We start from the raw sequence: 17,462 nt of genomic DNA, 5'->3' as shown, positions 1-17,462 counted from the left end.
AGTGACGTGACAGTGATGGTTACAGTAATGGTGACAGTGACAGCGACAGTGACGATGGTGCCCCAGGGAGCCTATCAAGAAGGGCGGCTGGACCAAGGAGCAGAGAGCAGCCAGTAAGAGCAGCACTTAGGAAACAGCTGTGTAACTAATTATTTCCCACTTTGAGTCTCATGAGGGGCTTTGCTCTGATACCCTCAAGCTAACACATTTAAGCTTAATTGTTCTAGTGAAATACCTCTCTGGATAAATAGGTGTGTGTGTGTATGTGAATTTATAAAAATTCCAGCCATAACAGCAGGCACATCCAGCGGGGGACGATGGGGGGGGAGGGTTCTAAGTGTCAAAGGTTCAAAGGTTCTAAGTGTCGCTTCTCAATGACCAACAAAATGTAGGTAGGGTGTCCACCGCATCTTACCCTAAGCCACACAAAAACACTGACTGTAAGCTCTACCACAAGCCAGTCGGGTGGGTCCAGGTTAACCTGACAGCCTACCACCCTATGTGCCTGGCCATGTGGTGCCCATTCTTATGCGTGCATGCTGACGGTGGCTCTGCCATTCCACCACCCGCCCCCCGCCGGCCCCCACCCCCATCCACTTCCTTGAAAACCGCCTGTGAAACATTATAGCTTATCAAAAAAATGTAAAAATAAAGAAAGAAAACAAATTGCCGAGAATTTTTTTTCCCCAGATGGCAGCTTCCCTGCCGCGTGGTTAAAGAGGCAGGAAAAGCGACGGAGGCGTAGTTTGGAAGCCCTTTAAACGCTTGGATGGCTTCCGTTTTCATTAGGAAGAAAAAATGTGGCAGAAGAAAAAATTTGAGAAAAAAAAAAAAACTGCCAACTTCATTGTTCCGAAAGCCTATGGCTGGCTGGCATGCAAGACGCGGTGGGTAGAGAGCAGCCTCCAGAGTGGGGGGGGTGGTGGTAAATAATTCAACGTAAAGAGCCTTTCTGGTTCGGGTTGCTTTTATTCAGCTCGCAGGCACTGCTATCGGGTGTCCAGGTAACTCCTGCGTCTGAAGCGACTCATGTGTCTGCCTGTGACCTCTCTCGCAAGGGTCAGCGCTTTGCTGTCATGGAAACGGCGGCTAAGGCAGACTATTGTTGTTTTGTTTTGAGATTGCGCCATCGTACGAGTAGGATTCTAAAAAACAAAAAATAAAATCACTAATCAATCACTCGTCTATATCGGGTGATTAGGTGCTCGATTTTCAGTGCCGACGGTGGCGATTAAAAGACGAGAAAATCAACGCGACGCATTTCTGACATGTCATGGGCCAGTGTACCATTAAAGATGTAGCGCTGTACCCTGGGGACCACTGGTTCAGCTCTCAGCAGGTTCCATCTTTACCCTTAACCAGGGTACTTAACCTGAATTTGCCCATATAAGTATCCAGCCACACATTCTTATGCATAAGGGCTGTGTTGTTGAATAAAAATGCTGCACTAAGCAAATAAAAAGATGAAATATACACAGAGTAAAGAGGATTACAGAAAGAAGGGGAGTGGGAAATACTCCTGGCATTCGTCTATGCAAAGAGTTGTGTCCTGTTGCAAGGTAAACAGTTGGTGCTTCCCACCCTTTAAGCAAACCATAGTTCTCCCAAAAACAAGCACACGTGTGATAGGAGTCATGTTTGTGAATGTGTGCTGCAGCGTCTCGCTGGCGCCCTTGGGGAATCAGCACGTGCACCTACAGTTAATACAGATTGAGCAGCACAGGCAGGGGAGGGCAATCACAAAGTCCTGCGATCAAGCAGCACAAGAGGACAAACAGAGCTTGGTCCTATATTGCAGCCTTGTAAAGCAAACATGCCAGGTTGTACCAGTGGGATCAGTAAAATGATTATTAGTTTTGTTGTGTGTGTGTGTGTTTTTTTTTTTTCTTTAAAAAAAAAAAACATCTAGGCAAGTTAAAAAAAGACTTCGAACCGAATGTAGGTAGGTTGTAACTGTGGCCCCACCCTGGATGCAAATCAGGAAACAAAAGAGGCCAGTGGTCAGGTGTCAGGTTCACAGATGCCCTCTGGAAGTAAAACTAAGACGCGACAGACAGAAGCCGGAGCTGGCGATGCGGGAGGTCAGGCTTCTGCTCTAAGCCATTGTTTTCACGCGCTGTACCTGACCACCTCCCCCCCGGGCCGAGCACAGAGATGCCCATCGCAGACTTGCTGGGCGTGCAGTTGGACATGCAGATGCTGGGGAAGCTGACGGTCTCGGTGGCGGCCGTGCTGCTAGTATCCTGGGCGTACAGGTTTTACAACTCCAGAAACCAGACGGGACAACAGGGGCAACTGGCTCCCCCGGACGACCGCGTTCTGCCACCGAGCCTCGCCACCCAGTCCCCGGGCCACTGCGGCAGCTGCCAAGGGGAGCTGCAGGAGCAAAACGACGTCGCGACCGAGCTTGGCGACGGGGCCGCGCAACAGATAGAGCATGAGTCACCCCCGAAGAATGTGAAGGAGCGTGTCGTTCTGTACCCCCGGCCTGACGGAGAGATGGGAGCAGGAGAAGAAGGCAGTGCGGAGTATCCAGGGCAGGCTGAGACGATAGGAAAGGAGACTGACAATGGCACCGCACAGCAGGATGCACCTGCAAAGGATCTGACAGCCTCAGCTAAGGACATTGCCCATAAAGCCGTTAAGCCTTTGAGCCTGTCAAATCTGGAGGAAGCTGATGAGTGCGGGACGGGAATTACCCTCTCTCCTCACCTTGCAACTCAACACTCTCCTTCTGACAGCGGCCAGGTGAGCGCGAGCCGGCCTCGGTCCCCTTGCTTGCTACGGAGTCTGGAACCCTGCACAAAGGTAGGCCGAGAGCTCAGGCACGATGCTGGAAACCTGGGCACCTTCTCTAGCTTCCAGTCAAAGGCCGCTGTTGTAGTGAAAGATGGAGACCTTTTGCTGGATATGCCTGGGGACAGGCTTGTGGAAGTGCGGGGCAAGATCTATGAGTACTATGTGGAATCTTCTTCTGAGTCCATCTTAGATAGAGGGCCAGGGACTGCAGGCCACTGCAGCCCTGGGCCCAATCTGGGAGTCCGTGAAGGTGCCTCCAGAGACCTGCAGATAAGCAGGCGCAGCAGTGGAAGCAGCAGCAGCAGTGAGACAACCTCGCTGTTAAGCCCCATCACCTCGCCCTTGATCATGCGTGACATTGTCATCCCACCAGACCACAGTGAGGGAAGCCCTGCTTCAATCGACAGGTGCTCTTCGCCTTTCAACAAGCCACGGCTCATCCGGAAGGACAGCTACCTGCAGATCATGGAGAACTCAGACCTGCAGATCCCCTGTGGCAGCCCAGCTTCAAGGTCTCGATCCCCTTCTTCTGACAGTTCTAACCGTTCAAGTCCCGTCGAAGACCCCGTTGGCCACAACGAAACTACGAAACACAGCTTAGAAACGGTTGCGGGAATGAATTTCTTACAGATGCCTCTGGATGGTACTGGCATTCCAGAGCTGGACAGCCTACAAGGGAAACTAGATTTGGGCAACTGTCTGCAAGCCCTGAGTTTAGCCCGTAAGTATGGGCACGAGACCCTCCAGCAAGCTGCCCTCAAAGTCATGTCCGACAACTACTTTCAGGTGTTGAGAGACCCCGAGCTGTATGGAAGGCTCAAGGCTGGAGACAGGGCTGAAATTCAAAAGCAGCGCATGCGGGGCAGGCAGTACCTAACTGTCGCCGACATTGACCCCCAAGACTGGACGGGCGCCCGGTGCCAGGTGGAGGAGTTGGACCATCCGAAGACGTCCAGTCGTCTGTACTACTATGACGACTATATGGACAGCTGGCACACCCTCTGTACACTGCCCAGAGAAGTCATTTCCAAGGGATGCTCTATGTGCACCATGGACAACTACCTCTTCATTGCCGTGGGCTGTGAGGGTGTCGACCGGGACATCAGGCCATCGAGGAGGGTATTCTGCTACAACCCAGTCACCTCCATCTGGAAGGAGATATGCCCAATGAATGAGGCACGGCCCCAGTGCAAACTGGTGGCTCTGCAGGGCTACATCTATGCTATCGGGGGTGAGTGCCTTAGCACCGTCGAGCGCTACGACCCACGGACAGACCGCTGGTCCTTTGTGGCACCACTGCCCAATGACACTTTTGCCGTCGCACACCGAGCCACAGCTTGCCAAGGGGAACTCTTTGTGTCGGGAGGGACCCTGAGGTACACACTACTGCGCTACAACCCCCGGGCCAACGTCTGGAGACAGAGCTTGATTGTCGGTAGCAAGGAGAGGACCACGGAGATGGTAGCCCTGAGGAGCTTTCTGTACCGCTTCGATATCAGCCCGTCGCTGGGCCTCTCTGTGTACCGCTACCACACTGTGGCTCGACTGTGGTACGAATGCTGCTCACGGCGACTCCCGGATTGCCAGACCTTCCAGTGCTCCATCCTGGGTGACGTCATCTACTGCGTCAACCGCCAGTTCAACATGAGGTTCCTGGCTGATGAGGTGTCCCCCGATTTTGTTGCCGAGGATCTGAAGGTCCTTTCTGAGGCGAAGGGCATGCTCTTCCCCTTCATCCTATCCTTTTCTGACAAGGAGACTCTCCAAACCAGGGTGTGAGCAAGGTCAGTACTTGTCAGTGTAACAGCCCTGCACAAAACACGTTGCAACCTTTATCCTCCATATCAAGGGTGTAAATTTGGGCATGGACTGTAGGGACATGTCCCTACCAAAAGTGTCGGAGTACCACGTGTTTAAGGGAGTTCGACGTTCAAGTCCCTACCAATGTCGAAACCAAACCTATGCCCTTGCAAAGTATCATAGAATTATTTTGAAAGTAATTCACTCGTTGTAATAGTTTCTTTTACCACTTGTGGCCTATATAGATGCTAATTATTTCAGAAAAAATACATATAATATTTTTTCTAAATATGTCATAAATATGTCTTTGTGTGCTGCTTTTTGAATCACGACATAATTTCATAAAGATAAGAACACAAAATGCTTTACATAATCAATTTACCTGTACAGATGCTTCAGGCTTGTGTTTATAAATATATCACAAAGTAATCTATTATGATTCAACTGTTTAATATCACTTTTTTTAAGCTTTCCTTCTTCAGTTGCTACGTTCAGCACCATGCATTTTATTTTCATTTCTCTGGATCTGCTTTTCACAGCACTTTTTCTGTTCCAATAATTTCTGTGGCCTTTCTGTTGCCAGAGGCGAGCAAAGTCAACAGAGATATACATGAACGCAGACTCTTGCACAGAGACCATGGTGCTCCATTCATTTGTGGAGAAGCTGATGGTGTCACCACACTATCACTCCTGTATTTTACAGATAATTTGAAATAATAAATGTGCAGTTAAATTTTATGAGGAAATTAGATATTTTATTGCTTTTTGTTTTTCTTTTTGCAGTTCTTGAAAGTAACTGCTGCCATTATTGGGCAACATAAGTCTTTATTTATATGGTGCAGGAAGGTTTGCCTGGATGAAAATACAGGTTAACAGCTTTTCTGAAATACACTGCCAGCTCTGTGCAATGTTAGCAATTCAGTAACAGTTTATAATGTTTTATGAGTTTGCCCATAAACAGCTTTGCATGAAATGTACAGGGAACAAAGTGATCAGTTACAGTTTGTGTTTTTATGGTGATATGTAATATAAATCTCTCTTTATTATCTTGCTTGAATGCATGTTTACGTTGTTTATTAAGATAGATATTTGTTTTGTTTTTTTCTATGTGAAAAACATATATGTATTTGCAATTTAAATAAAATTTCTAAAGCCTGTTCTGTTCTTAGTGCCACAAACAAATTTCAAAAGGAGAACCAACGATGAATAACACTAATCAGTGTCTAAAAATAAAATGGCATCAAATATTTACATTCCCGTCACAGCGCTCCTTTGCGCAGACAGGTCTTATTTGATCATGAATTCTTCCGCTATAATTGCTTAGAGGAGGACATATGAAACTAACAAGGTCCAGCTTAGGGTCTCAGAGGTAACCATGACAGTGAACGATTACCTTGCAGTGAAGACGCCCAACAGAGAAAAACAAACAAATGAAAGATGGGTCGTATATGTCAACAGTTGCCCTATGATTCCTGTGTGTGCCTGTAATCAGAAGGTCGCTGGTTCAAACTCAGCCTCAGCATGTGTGCGGGTCCTTGAGCGAGGCCCTTAACCCCCCAGCTTCCTGGGCGCCGCTACGGGGAGCTACCCTTCACGGACAGCTTACTCTACAAAAAAGAGAAAGCTGAGGGAGGTGTAAAGACAATTTCTCCAAGGGGATCAATAAAGTATCGATGATTATTATTATTCTTATGATTTGGAATAATTGTATTTCACCTGGAATTTCAAACAGAGCTCTCAGATACACTTGTATCCAGTTTGATGTGCCTGTCTTTTCAATACTGAAAAATGTTTAACCGGTCACAACGCACAAGGTTCGCCTTGTACTTGAACCAAAAACAGGTCATCTTGAAAACCTAAAATGAACACTAGTTTCAAAAAGCTTAGCTCCAGGAACGTACCGCCACCTAGAGGCTAAAAAGCATCATCGTCCTCCTTGCACAGACATTTTGCTGCAAATGCGCGAACGCATTTCATATACATGCGATGTGCACACGCTCATGCCGAAGTGAATATCAGAGGTAGAGACGTGCGGGGAGATTCGACAGCAGGAGGGCAGAGACACAGATGGCTGACCATCAAACATAAGGATGTTTGATTCCCCATAATTAAACACTTTGATTCCCTGTAATTAAACACCTAATGGAAAGAGAGTCCAACTGCTCCCTTTAGATGTGTCCCAGAATCACTTGCTGCTCCAGTACTTGCAAAACAGCCTGGTCAACCCATGGGGTGTCAAGGAGGACGTTCCTTCAAGCGGTTTGATCCGACACAGATTGACAAAGACTCCTGGGCATGAGCAGTAGCGTAACAGGGTAATTGTTTAGATGTGCTCTCTTTGAAGTGAACTACAACAGGATAAAATGAGATTTTTTTATTTTTAAATAATTTACTGCCACATGTTACTTCGTGAAAAGGATCTAGTTTAGAGGGAGGAGCCGGGAACTGGTTGAGCAGCAGGGAGTGTGGCCACAGCAGAGTGCCTACACTTGAGGTAGGAGAGGCAGGCGGCTTGCGGTATTGTTGACTGTGCAGCTGCTTGGACGCCATGGGAGGCCCCGTGCCGCATCGCTCGTGGTGGCAGTAGCAGAGCTACCAGCAGGCGCGGAAGGTGAGCGGATGAAGCGGGTCTGGACAAAGGCAGAGGGGGAGTGCCAGAGGTATGCAGAGCGGTACATGGACACAGCGGGCAGGGCACCCCGCTGCTGCCCCCACCTGGCTCGCCACGACTCGGCCAGGCCAAAGTTCGTTGGAGGGCCTGAAAAGATGAGATGGTGAAACGGGTTGGGTTTGGCGCCATAATAAAAACAGCTGTTCCTTGTACCAACAGAACAGATGCTCCAGCACCGTTATGATGTCATTATCATATGACGGCAGCCAGACCACACCTACTTTGAACAGGATGGTCCGACCTCTCGGGCACCCAGGCCAGCTTGTCGGGGTACCATGACCTCAGGGTAGAGCTGGGCTTGCGCCCGTACATCTCGTCGTACAGGCTGACGAGGCAGTGGGAACGTGGAGTGCCGTGGTGGGAAAGGAGCAGCTCTGCAGGGACGCCCTGCAGGGTGGGGGCTCATTTAATGCCAATCTCTAACAATGTCCCACCTCCTTCCCCAGCAGGCCCCTCACTGTACAAGAAAAATTGCACCAGACCCTTTTGTGTGCCAAAAAACGGCGTGACTACTTTTCTCATCCTTCGTGCAGGAAGATGATTCCCACTCCCTTTGAGGACTTGGTGTTCTTGCCAGCATGGAGCACTGCATTTTCTGGAAGCTTAGCTCTGACAAAAATTATGTGCTCTTTGACTGAAGACAGTTCAGAAGTGACTGAACAGCACCTACAGGGACAGCTAGCATTTAGCAAGCAGCATCCTGCCCACTAAGTTTTGTGGCGGGAGAAGGCTGGTAGTCACCTGACCTCAGCTCTTCGCAGCGCGTCTCCTCTGAGAAGGACGTCGGGTGCATGGTCCCTCCATGGACGGTAATCATGCTGGTAGGTGCTGCTGCCACCAGTTCTGGGAAACTCCTTAGTAAACTATCAGCAGCAGGCATAACTGGATCACCAGGTGTTTAAACATATCGGTACAAAATCTATAAGTGTATATAACTAATTACCTAGTACAGGATCAGGGCATTTTCTGGGATATTCTGGACAAGATGCCACTAAAATGTATCAAATTAATATTAATCCTGTTATGTTGTTATATCTCTTTAAATTCGCCCCGGAATCTGAAATTCATATGGTGGTTTAACATGAGAACTTCTAATTCAAATGATCCAAGAATAAGCATCAGTAAAAATACCTAAAAGTAACTAAGCATTTTATAAAATGACTGTCTACGTATAATTATTATAACAGATACCGTTTTCTACACTTACTACTACTAATAATACTAGTAATCTCGTTACGGTCCCATTACCGGAGGAAAGATTTTTTTTTTCATAACACGAGATAGTATCGCATTACCCATAATTGTCAGCCTTAGAACTTTGAAAAATACAAAATCACTATTGCCGCTATTAAAGCTGAGTTACCGTCTCTCCTCGAGACCTGGATAATCACTAAAAAGCGCTGCTTCATTCCTATTGTGAGAAAACGAATAAATCACCAAACCTTAAGTTTGTCTTCAAGCCAGTTCCCGATGAGGACTCTGCTGCTGTACTTCCTCTCTATTTTCCACATATCAAGCTTCGTCTCGGGTCTCCCCATTCCTTCATATATAACTGATTTGTTGGTGGAGGGAGGCTGCTGCTATCCGTATTAATTTTTAGTTTTGTGTTTACAACATTTAGAGCAATGATTCCCGCGGGAGGCGGAAGTCTGTTGCTATGGATACGACAAACAACGCGAATCCTCATAGATGTGATGAGATTAATGCAAGTGGATTTTAACCCCCCACCACCACTACCACCCAAAATAAAGAAAAAACGCACCTTAAATAATAGATAATCTTCTGTGGTTTTGGAAAGCGCAGCGCCTTCCGTGCCGCATTGCGTTTTCAAATAGAAGATAAGCCGCACGGGTATATATCCTTGGCATCGCAGGCAGACTTGGATTTGAGGCATAATTATTACTTGAACAAAAAGAAAATCTGACATCAAAGACATTATTAAAATTAATAAAAAACAATATACAGTGCAAATGCATTTATTTGGCCCGTCAAAAAGAATTTATTTTTATTAATATTTCCAAATAAGCATTCACCACAGTTTGCATTGTTTATCTACATTTTATATTTCATGGGAAGTGGACACTCTGCCCATGCATGCCCATGGTCTTGACTGGACAGAAGGCTCTTGGAGAATAGGCAGTTACCGAAGGCCCCTGAATTGTACTGCATTATGGAAGAAGTAAAATGATGAAGATTTCTTTGGCGCCCCCCCCATGTAAAGATTTGCCTTTGAAAAGGTAGAGCTGGTCCTATGTTCAGGTCATTATTTCGTTAAGGAGACGGTGCACCGACTGATTTTAAAGCACTGTCAGCCGATGTACCGATAAGTTCAGCTGGGAGACCAGGGAGTGTATCTACGGTGCATTTGGGCCTGAAGAAACCTCAGATTGTTTTGACGTATTCCACAATGCAGTCCACGACCACACGGGAAGACGGGAAGGTCAACCATCCACTGCTAAAGTAGTTGAGGATACCATGAAATCCGTCTGGGATGTGGTGCCAGGAGACGGCCACGCCCAGGTCCTCGAGTCGCTTACGATACAGCAGCCCGTCATCCCTGAGCACGTCATACTGGCAGGTTAACAGGAAAGTTGGTGGGGTCAAGCGCAGCACAGAGTCCTCCGCCAGCAGGGGGGACATGCCAGGGTCCAGCCCCTCGCGAACTAGGTGATAGACCTCCCCATCGAACTCGCCTGGCTCCGGCTCCTTGTGATCCCAAGGTAGGAAATCCGGTGGGAGGTTGTCTGGGGACAGCCAGCGTCGGTACTGCAGTTGGAGGTCAGCGGGGACATGGCTGCCCTCCAGCACATCCTGGGACACTGACATTTCCCCGTTGAGGTACTGCAGGAAGTAAAATGCCGACCGTGCGCGGAATAGAAGGGGCACGGCTTGGTTCTGCACATACGAGGGTAGGTTGAAGTTTGCCATCTGCAGGGCGGGGTAGATAAGCACCTGCGACTGTAGTGGTGGCAGACTCCCTGACTCCTGCTGCGCTAGACGCTGGCACAGCGCCGCCGCCAGGTTGCCCCCGGCACTGTCCCCGCCCACAGCGATGCGCCGCGTATCCACGCTGAACTCTGCCTCAGCCACGGAGAGGAAGTGACGCGTAGCAGCCTCGCAGTCATCCAGCTGGGCAGGGTATCGATGCTCAGGGGCCAGCCGGTAGCTGTGGCAAAATAAATACTGTTTTTCTCACTGTGATGCGTGCATTTTTTTGGAAAATGGAATCCTACACATTTGCGTCAAATATTGTAACATAGTCGTATAAAGCGCCATTTGAAAAATGGTTTAATCAGGCTTTTATGTTACACATATGTATAAAATAGTACATAATATCAAAGTATGGGCTGATATTTGTGCCACTAGAAACTGAATATGAGTTTTGTATATTTGAATTTGCAGTTGTCACCATTACAAAACTGAATCTGAATTCATTAGTTTGAATCTGAATTCTAATAAATTTAAACGGCATTTATCCTACCTGGAAAATGTTCAGTTCATAAATTCAATTTCAACTTATTGAGACACACATCTGGATCCTTGAGGAAAAGTAATCGACTGCAGGTTCACAACGCAACTCATTTCCATGTTTACAACAGTTCTGCAGGTCGGGGTAAAGAGGAGGCGTGTGCCGGGATGTCACAAGCGCATTACCTTATGATATATGAGAATAAGCTTTATATACACAAGTGATAGCATAAAAATTAACCATACGTCTGGTTAGTATAGTAATATATGTAGTTAAATGAACGATTTCTGGCAGTTTATGTTAATATGGTAGACTAACGCAAAACTAGCTAGGGATATGAATTTTACTTCTAGTTTGGTTTAAGTTGTGGCTCGCCTGTTCATCTCATGTGGCTTTCTAGCAGTGTTTATGCTAAATATCTTTTAAAATATTCATCCCGCCGATATGAGGCGGAAATCAGTATTAATTTTATGTGAGTATGGAATGTTATTTAGCACTTCATAATGCATAGAGAATGTAATCATTAGGACTCTAAAAGAAGCTGATGTCAATTGTGCAGAGACTGACTGTAACCTTCAGAGAACGCAGACCAATTACTGCTGTGCAGAATGTGACGAGAAACATGTATGAATTAGCTTAGTGCCTTGTCTTGGAAGTTTCTGCATCTGTTAGGTGTTTTGTTAGCCTTTGATGTATGACTGTACTTTATTAGTGCTGCAGCTTATCATTTTGTTGAAGGATAAATATAACCTTTTTCAGCTGACGTCATACTCGCTGTAGCCGCAGTGTATTGTGGGGCGAATCGCCATTTTGGTTGTATACCAAGAGCGAGCATTTGCGTGTGGCATTATTTTTGGTAAGATGGGACACTCGTGCTGTGTGGAAGGCTGTCGTACTAAGGCAGAAATGGCAGAAAGGTGGACCACAACATGAGATTTTTCCGGTTTCCCACTTGGAAAAGAGGATATGGACAGCAGGTAGGGGAGGTAACGAAGAGGCGTCGGGTGGCCTGGGTTGCAGCAATGAGATGGAAAGATATCACTTTCAACGCGATATGTCCTTTAATGCGTTTGTTCTCGGCATTTTCATAAATGCGAGTAAGATGTTTTTGTTTAAGTAGTATTACTGAATATGCATTCTAAAGTTTTCTAAGTTGGTGTTTTTCACATTCGTTAACCTATGCTAGCAAGCTAGCCTCAATACAGAGGGGGGCAGAAATGGGTTAATCTGTTCGTGTTAAACTAGGGTTGCAGAGTGAATGCTTTTAAAAAGACAGAAGTAAACGGCAAAACTGTAATGACACATTTATCAGTGCATGTATGTGTATATTCGCGTGCATGGATGCTGTGTCCTGACAAATGCCCAACTATAGTTTAAGCTTAGAAACATTTGCAAGTACGGTTTGTAACGTTTCACATGATGTCTGGAAGGATCTGTATAAACACATTGTATACCGAGCCTGTATTCTGCTTGTCACTTTTATTTTAAATATGGCCAATAAAGTTATGTCCATGCAATGACATTTTTGTGGTGTTCTTGACTCTTTTCCTTTCTTAAACACCTAAATTGCTAGTGTGTTTTGGTAATTGCCTATTACTGATTACATAAAACATTAAATGTTTGTGGAGAAAAAAACACTGAATATGACTTAGGTTTGTTAACGAAATGTACATCCGCGATACACTCAAAATGGCGAATGGGGGCGTGGCAAACAGTGCAGACACGTGACTGACAAAGACGGATGCAAGGTTTGCAAAAGTTCACGGCTGGGTATTTTAAAAGCACAACTAGAGATGGTCATGCCACCATTATGTTCAGCCGAGGAACCAAACAGTAAAAGAGATGATTGACAAGCTTATCACCTAGGGGTGTGGGGATCAATGGAGAATACAACGATGGTGAATGGTTGAAGAAATGATGATGCTTAAGTGACGAGATATTGTTACACGATAAGAAAATTTATTTTAAAAAAATAGTTTAAAACAGTATGGGACACACTCCTGCAGGGTGTCCAGCCTTGGCTGGAACCTCACTGTTGCAATAAACGCTGAATCTCAAGATCTACACAAGCAACTCCTGACTCCTGATTGGCAGGGAAGAAAAAATCACAACACAAGTGCATCGATACACATACTCCTGTACCGATCTAAATGTAAAGTTATAAAGCGGGTTTGAAGTGCTATGCTTCTGGTCTGCTGCATGTGTACAGAGCTCTCTGTGTGCTGTGCTAATAACCGGGAGCATCAGTTGAACTGGCGTTTAACACGTTGATCTGTATAAGCAGTGCTCGAAGTGGAGAAATAAGAGTGTCGCTACTGTATTGACCTTGAGAACGGCAGCGGGGGTGCGGTAGGGATGGGCTGTGAATATAATCTCGTATTTGCGTTTGTGACATCCTGGCACTTTACCCATCCTGGTACTTTACGTGCAGAACTGTCGTAAACGTGGAAATGAGTTGCGTTGTGAACCTGCGGTGGATTACTTTTCCTCAATGACCCGGATGTGTGTCTCCATAAGTTGATATTGAATTTATGAACTGAAAATTTTCCAGGTAGGATAAATGCAGTTTCAAGTTTTTGGAATTCGGATTCAAACTAATGAATTCAGATTCAGTTTTGTAATGGCGACAACTGCAGATTCAGATGTACAAAATTCATATTCAGTTTCTACTGGCAAAAATATCAGCCCATATCAAAGTGTCAAAAAAAATCTATGTAGCTTTCAAAATTGTTTACAAATATAAAAGCTGAAAAGTCTTGAGTGCATAATTATTCACCCCCTGTGGAACCACTAAATCAGCTGTGGTGCAGCGAACTGTCACTCATAATTCATTGAATGGAGTCAACCTGTGAGCAATTAGAGTTTCACATCAAGCCAAAATAAATATACCTGTGTCTGCCAAGCCCCAGAGATTGTTAGAAAACATCTCGATAAACAACATCACGAAGATCAAAGATCTATCAAAACAAGTCTGCATAAAGTTCAGGAGAAACACCAGTCAGGGTTTCGTTATAAAAAAATACTTTAAAGACTTTGAACAGCCCCAGAGAGCTGTTAAATCCTTTCATAAAAAATGGAAAGAATATCGCAAAGGCCATCAAGCATCAGTGACAAGATAATGAGGAGGTTAATCAAATAACCTGGATGTTCCTCAACACTGGCTCTATGGAAGAGTGGTGAGAGGAAACCCATTATTGAAAAAGAAATAGATGAATTCCTGTTTGGAGTTTTTCAAAAGCCATGTGTGAGACACCGAAAACATGTAGAAAAAGGTTCTCCGGTTTGATAAGACCAAAATTGAACTTTTTCACCTTAGTAAAGCTTTATGTGCGGCTAGAACGAAACACTCTTCATCCCCTCGAGAACTCCATTCCCAGGGTGAGGTATGCTGGTGTTGGTATGATGCTGTGGAGACGCATTTAATCAGCAAGATGGATGGATCCGAACACATGGTAACTGTAGAGGAAAACCTATTTCAACTGAGGCAGAGGTTCACCTTCCAGCGTGATGCAACGGTCCACTGAGATTCCACCATGCACCAGCAGGGGGTGATCAGCATCGTGCAGGTCAATACTAACCTTATTTCCTCACAATTCACCACAAGGAATGCTAACACAACGCGGATGGTGGTGGATAGTTGGCTCAAACATGGAGCAGTACAGTCTTCACCAGCAAGACTTAACCTTGTTGTGAAGAAGGTCTGGAGGAAAGGGTGAGCAAAGTGTATGTAATTCCCCTGGCCCCTGTGAAAAATCCCACAATCTGATCGAGAATCTGTGAATGAGGTAAGGAGCATAGCCACACCCACCACACAACAAAACACCTCAGAGATGAGAACTCGAGTGCAGCCATGCGGCGGGTGATGCCTCAGCACCACACTAGTCCAGATGGAACAGTGTGAGTTTTTTCCAGTGGCTGGAGTGGCTACCCTGTCACCAACCCCCAAATATTCCCTGCAAGCTATAGGACCTCCGTATAAGGCTGGATGTAGGTTAACGTCATACTCAGGACAAAGCAATTGCAGGTTAAGGGCCCCTTGCTCAAGACCCCAACAGAGTAGCATTCACAGGATTCAAACCAACAACCTTCCAAGTGCCAGCCCAGATCCCTAGCATCAGAGTCACCAGTCCACCTATGAGAATCTGTGGCAAGACTTAAAAATGGCTACTTAACAATGAACATGGAATGAGCAATGTACATCTGTCAAATGTGGTTCTACCAATTATTGAATGGGGTGGGGAGAGACTGACATTATATACAACCAGCATATATCTGCTTTTCTGTTTAACTTTCGTTACAATATTTTACACCTTCAAAGTATTGAGGATGTTGTGCAAATCAAACAGTAACAATCCCAGTTTAATTCCAGGTTGTCACGGTACAAAACATGGAATAATCCAAGTGAGTGAATACGTAGGCAGGACACTTTAAAAATGTCAGCATAAAATGCAATATTTCTAGATCAAGACTGCAGTGATTTTACCAAGTTAGCAAAAATAGGATCACTGAAACTTACCCAACAGATATCACTACCGTGTCAGACTCCTTGGCGATGTATCTGCAGACTGCATCAGCCCTGTCTGTGAAGAACCACACTGTATGAGGCTACGATGGCTCCCACTGAAACATGGGCACTGAAACGACCCATACTGAGACTCTCACCTATATTGCCGAACACCCAACCTCCTCCATGGAAATAAACCAAAGCTCTCCTCCTGCCACCAGAGGGCACTGTAGGCTCATATGCCCGGACAGGAACATCGGCAAACATCAGGTCTTTGATGCGCAGTCCTGAGGGAACAGACTCCTTCCGAACTGTGAGCCAGGATAGCACCTTCCGTGTAAATGTGATCTGGTGGCAGAGGCCCATGCGGTCCAGGATCCGACCCTAATGAAGCGGGAAGCATCAATTATCAACAGTTTTTTTGGCAAAAATGTAGGAATTTTTTTGTGGTCCATTATCAGCTGAATAGACTGGTTTAGTTATGAGAGCTAAAAAGCCATCAAATTCCTTTCATCATCACATCAGCTGTCCACAACCCCTCCTGCATCTCAGTGACATTTTCCTGATTATGATGTTCAAAGCGGAGGAGGGGGAAGGTCCAATCCTGTTTGCTGACGGGAAAAACTCCAAGCCACAGACACTTCACCAGAGTTTGCACGCAACCAAACATTCCAGCAAAAGTGTAATGATTTTAAAAATGCCAAAAAAAGACAAAACGCAATGGTGTTTACAGCAGGCTGTTCTTAATGTTTGTGATTAACAAGAATTCCTTAGCCAAGCTCGTACTGAACGGCAAGTGTGTGGAGGAGAAAATTCACTGAAAGGTCAAAGTCTCAGTAAGCAAAGAGGCTGTTTCATACAGACCCTAGAAAGGAAAATTAAATCAACCAGGATAGGCTGTCAGATTCCAAGCCAAAATACAAAATGGAACTAGATCAGATGAAGTATTTAACTTAAATACAATTAAGAGAGAAAAAAATAATGAATTGTCATGCATCATTAGTCCAATATCAGTTAACTACTGAGTTTGACACAGACCTGTGGCTCACGCTGGAATTGTACTAACAATCATGTTAACCTTTAACTTCCCAAAGAAAACAAAATGATATCTTGTGGACTTTGTAATAGGTTACAATAGTAATATTTCTGTGGCCAGGCTTGGCTGTGGTTTAAGGGAATGTCCTTCCACTTATCAGAGTCAAACCAGGTTATTATCAAAGTCAAGCGGCACAAAGGAAAAAGTGCACAGAACACAAGTTTATCATCTGATGTTAAATTTCTTAAATATTTCTTTCCCATTAGCAAACTGGTCAGCAGCCCCACTCCTGAAGATCGACGCCCCTGCAGATCTTGGGTGCAGCCCTAATTTAACACACCTGATACAGAAAATCAGGTCCTTCAACAGCATCACAGTATTAGATCCAACTTGGTTTCAACATAGCTGGTTCTAATATTGAGATGCTACTGAAGGGCCTGATTTTCTGTATCAGGTGTGTTAAATTAGGGCAGCTAATCTCTGCAGGGGGGTAGATCTCCCAGAGAAGGGCTGGTGATCACTGGACTAACATATGTTACAAGTTAATAATATATATCCATTTTTCATAACCACTGATCAACACAGGGTCGTGGAAAGCAAGGACAGTGTATCACAAGGTACAAACAAATGCATAATAATAATTATGATAATAATAAGATGATGATGATAAAGAAGAAATTATAGCCTAGTCATCATTCCTAAATGCCCAACACTCACCAGAACCGCACACCCAACATGTAGCATGTGGACCAGGTGCAGCTTCCGGCGATTGACGACTCCAAGGGGGATTTTCGAATTTGTGAATTCCGAGTAGATGAGACCATTTAGAAGCAGCAGGAGGGCTGCAAAAACTGCAGCGAAGCCCGTTATCAGAATCGCGACACCTATGTCCATTCTGACTGCAGGCCGACGGGGAAAATGGGCAGCGTGCAGGAGTAAAACCCAACGGTTACCACTTCTCCCCACCTCTCAACCCACTGTGAGGTTTCAGATTACAGCTTTCCCAGTTCAGCCTCTACTGACTGACGGCTATGTGGACCAGTTACTTATTACTGTTAAGGTGGGGGCCGCCAGCATTTAAAAAAAAATTAACATGAAGTATCGTTTTGTCCTGCCTGCACTTGTGTAACCTTCAGAAGATTCAGTTTCTGCTCTTTGTGTTACACCACGGTTCCGGAGGAAC

The 17,462-nt window shown here is 45.5% G+C and overlaps 3 protein-coding genes across 4 annotated transcripts; 1 reads left to right on the top strand and 2 right to left on the bottom strand.

The window, feature by feature from the left end:
- The first annotated feature begins 1,984 nt into the window (after positions 1–1,984).
- On the top strand, positions 1,985–5,756 carry klhdc7a (kelch domain containing 7A). Its single transcript, XM_049024013.1, has 2 exons — positions 1,985–4,583; positions 5,183–5,756. Exon 1 carries the CDS (start codon positions 2,155–2,157, stop codon positions 4,576–4,578), a length of 2,424 nt encoding a protein of 807 aa, XP_048879970.1. The 5' UTR covers positions 1,985–2,154; the 3' UTR covers positions 4,579–4,583; positions 5,183–5,756.
- Positions 5,757–6,958: 1,202 nt separating this feature from the next.
- On the bottom strand, positions 6,959–8,913 carry cfap107 (cilia and flagella associated protein 107). 2 transcript variants are annotated; one of them, XM_049024014.1, is made up of 4 exons: positions 8,713–8,913; positions 8,017–8,133; positions 7,492–7,657; positions 6,959–7,357 (listed from the first exon to the last, which is right to left on the bottom strand). In XM_049024014.1, the coding sequence occupies exons 1-4, from the start codon at positions 8,806–8,808 to the stop codon at positions 7,083–7,085; spliced, it is 654 nt and encodes a 217-aa protein (XP_048879971.1). In that variant the 5' UTR covers positions 8,809–8,913; the 3' UTR covers positions 6,959–7,082. The 2 variants fall into 2 exon arrangements, with proteins under 2 accessions (XP_048879971.1, XP_048879972.1); XM_049024015.1 differs by lacking the exon at positions 8,713–8,913 and having other exon boundaries at positions 7,492–7,644; positions 8,012–8,102.
- A 350-nt stretch (positions 8,914–9,263) lies between these two features.
- Positions 9,264–17,244, bottom strand: aadacl4 (arylacetamide deacetylase-like 4). The gene is made up of 4 exons (XM_049023046.1): positions 16,997–17,244; positions 15,402–15,627; positions 15,256–15,319; positions 9,264–10,436 (listed from the first exon to the last, which is right to left on the bottom strand). Exons 1-4 carry the CDS (start codon positions 17,171–17,173, stop codon positions 9,653–9,655), a joined length of 1,251 nt encoding a protein of 416 aa, XP_048879003.1. The 5' UTR covers positions 17,174–17,244; the 3' UTR covers positions 9,264–9,652.
- Between the last annotated feature and the right edge of the window lie 218 nt (positions 17,245–17,462).

Source organism: Brienomyrus brachyistius, chromosome 8 (assembly GCF_023856365.1).
Source record: "Brienomyrus brachyistius isolate T26 chromosome 8, BBRACH_0.4, whole genome shotgun sequence".
Taxonomy (NCBI): Eukaryota; Metazoa; Chordata; class Actinopteri; order Osteoglossiformes; family Mormyridae; genus Brienomyrus; species Brienomyrus brachyistius.
This window is presented reverse-complemented; position numbering and strand designations above follow the sequence as displayed.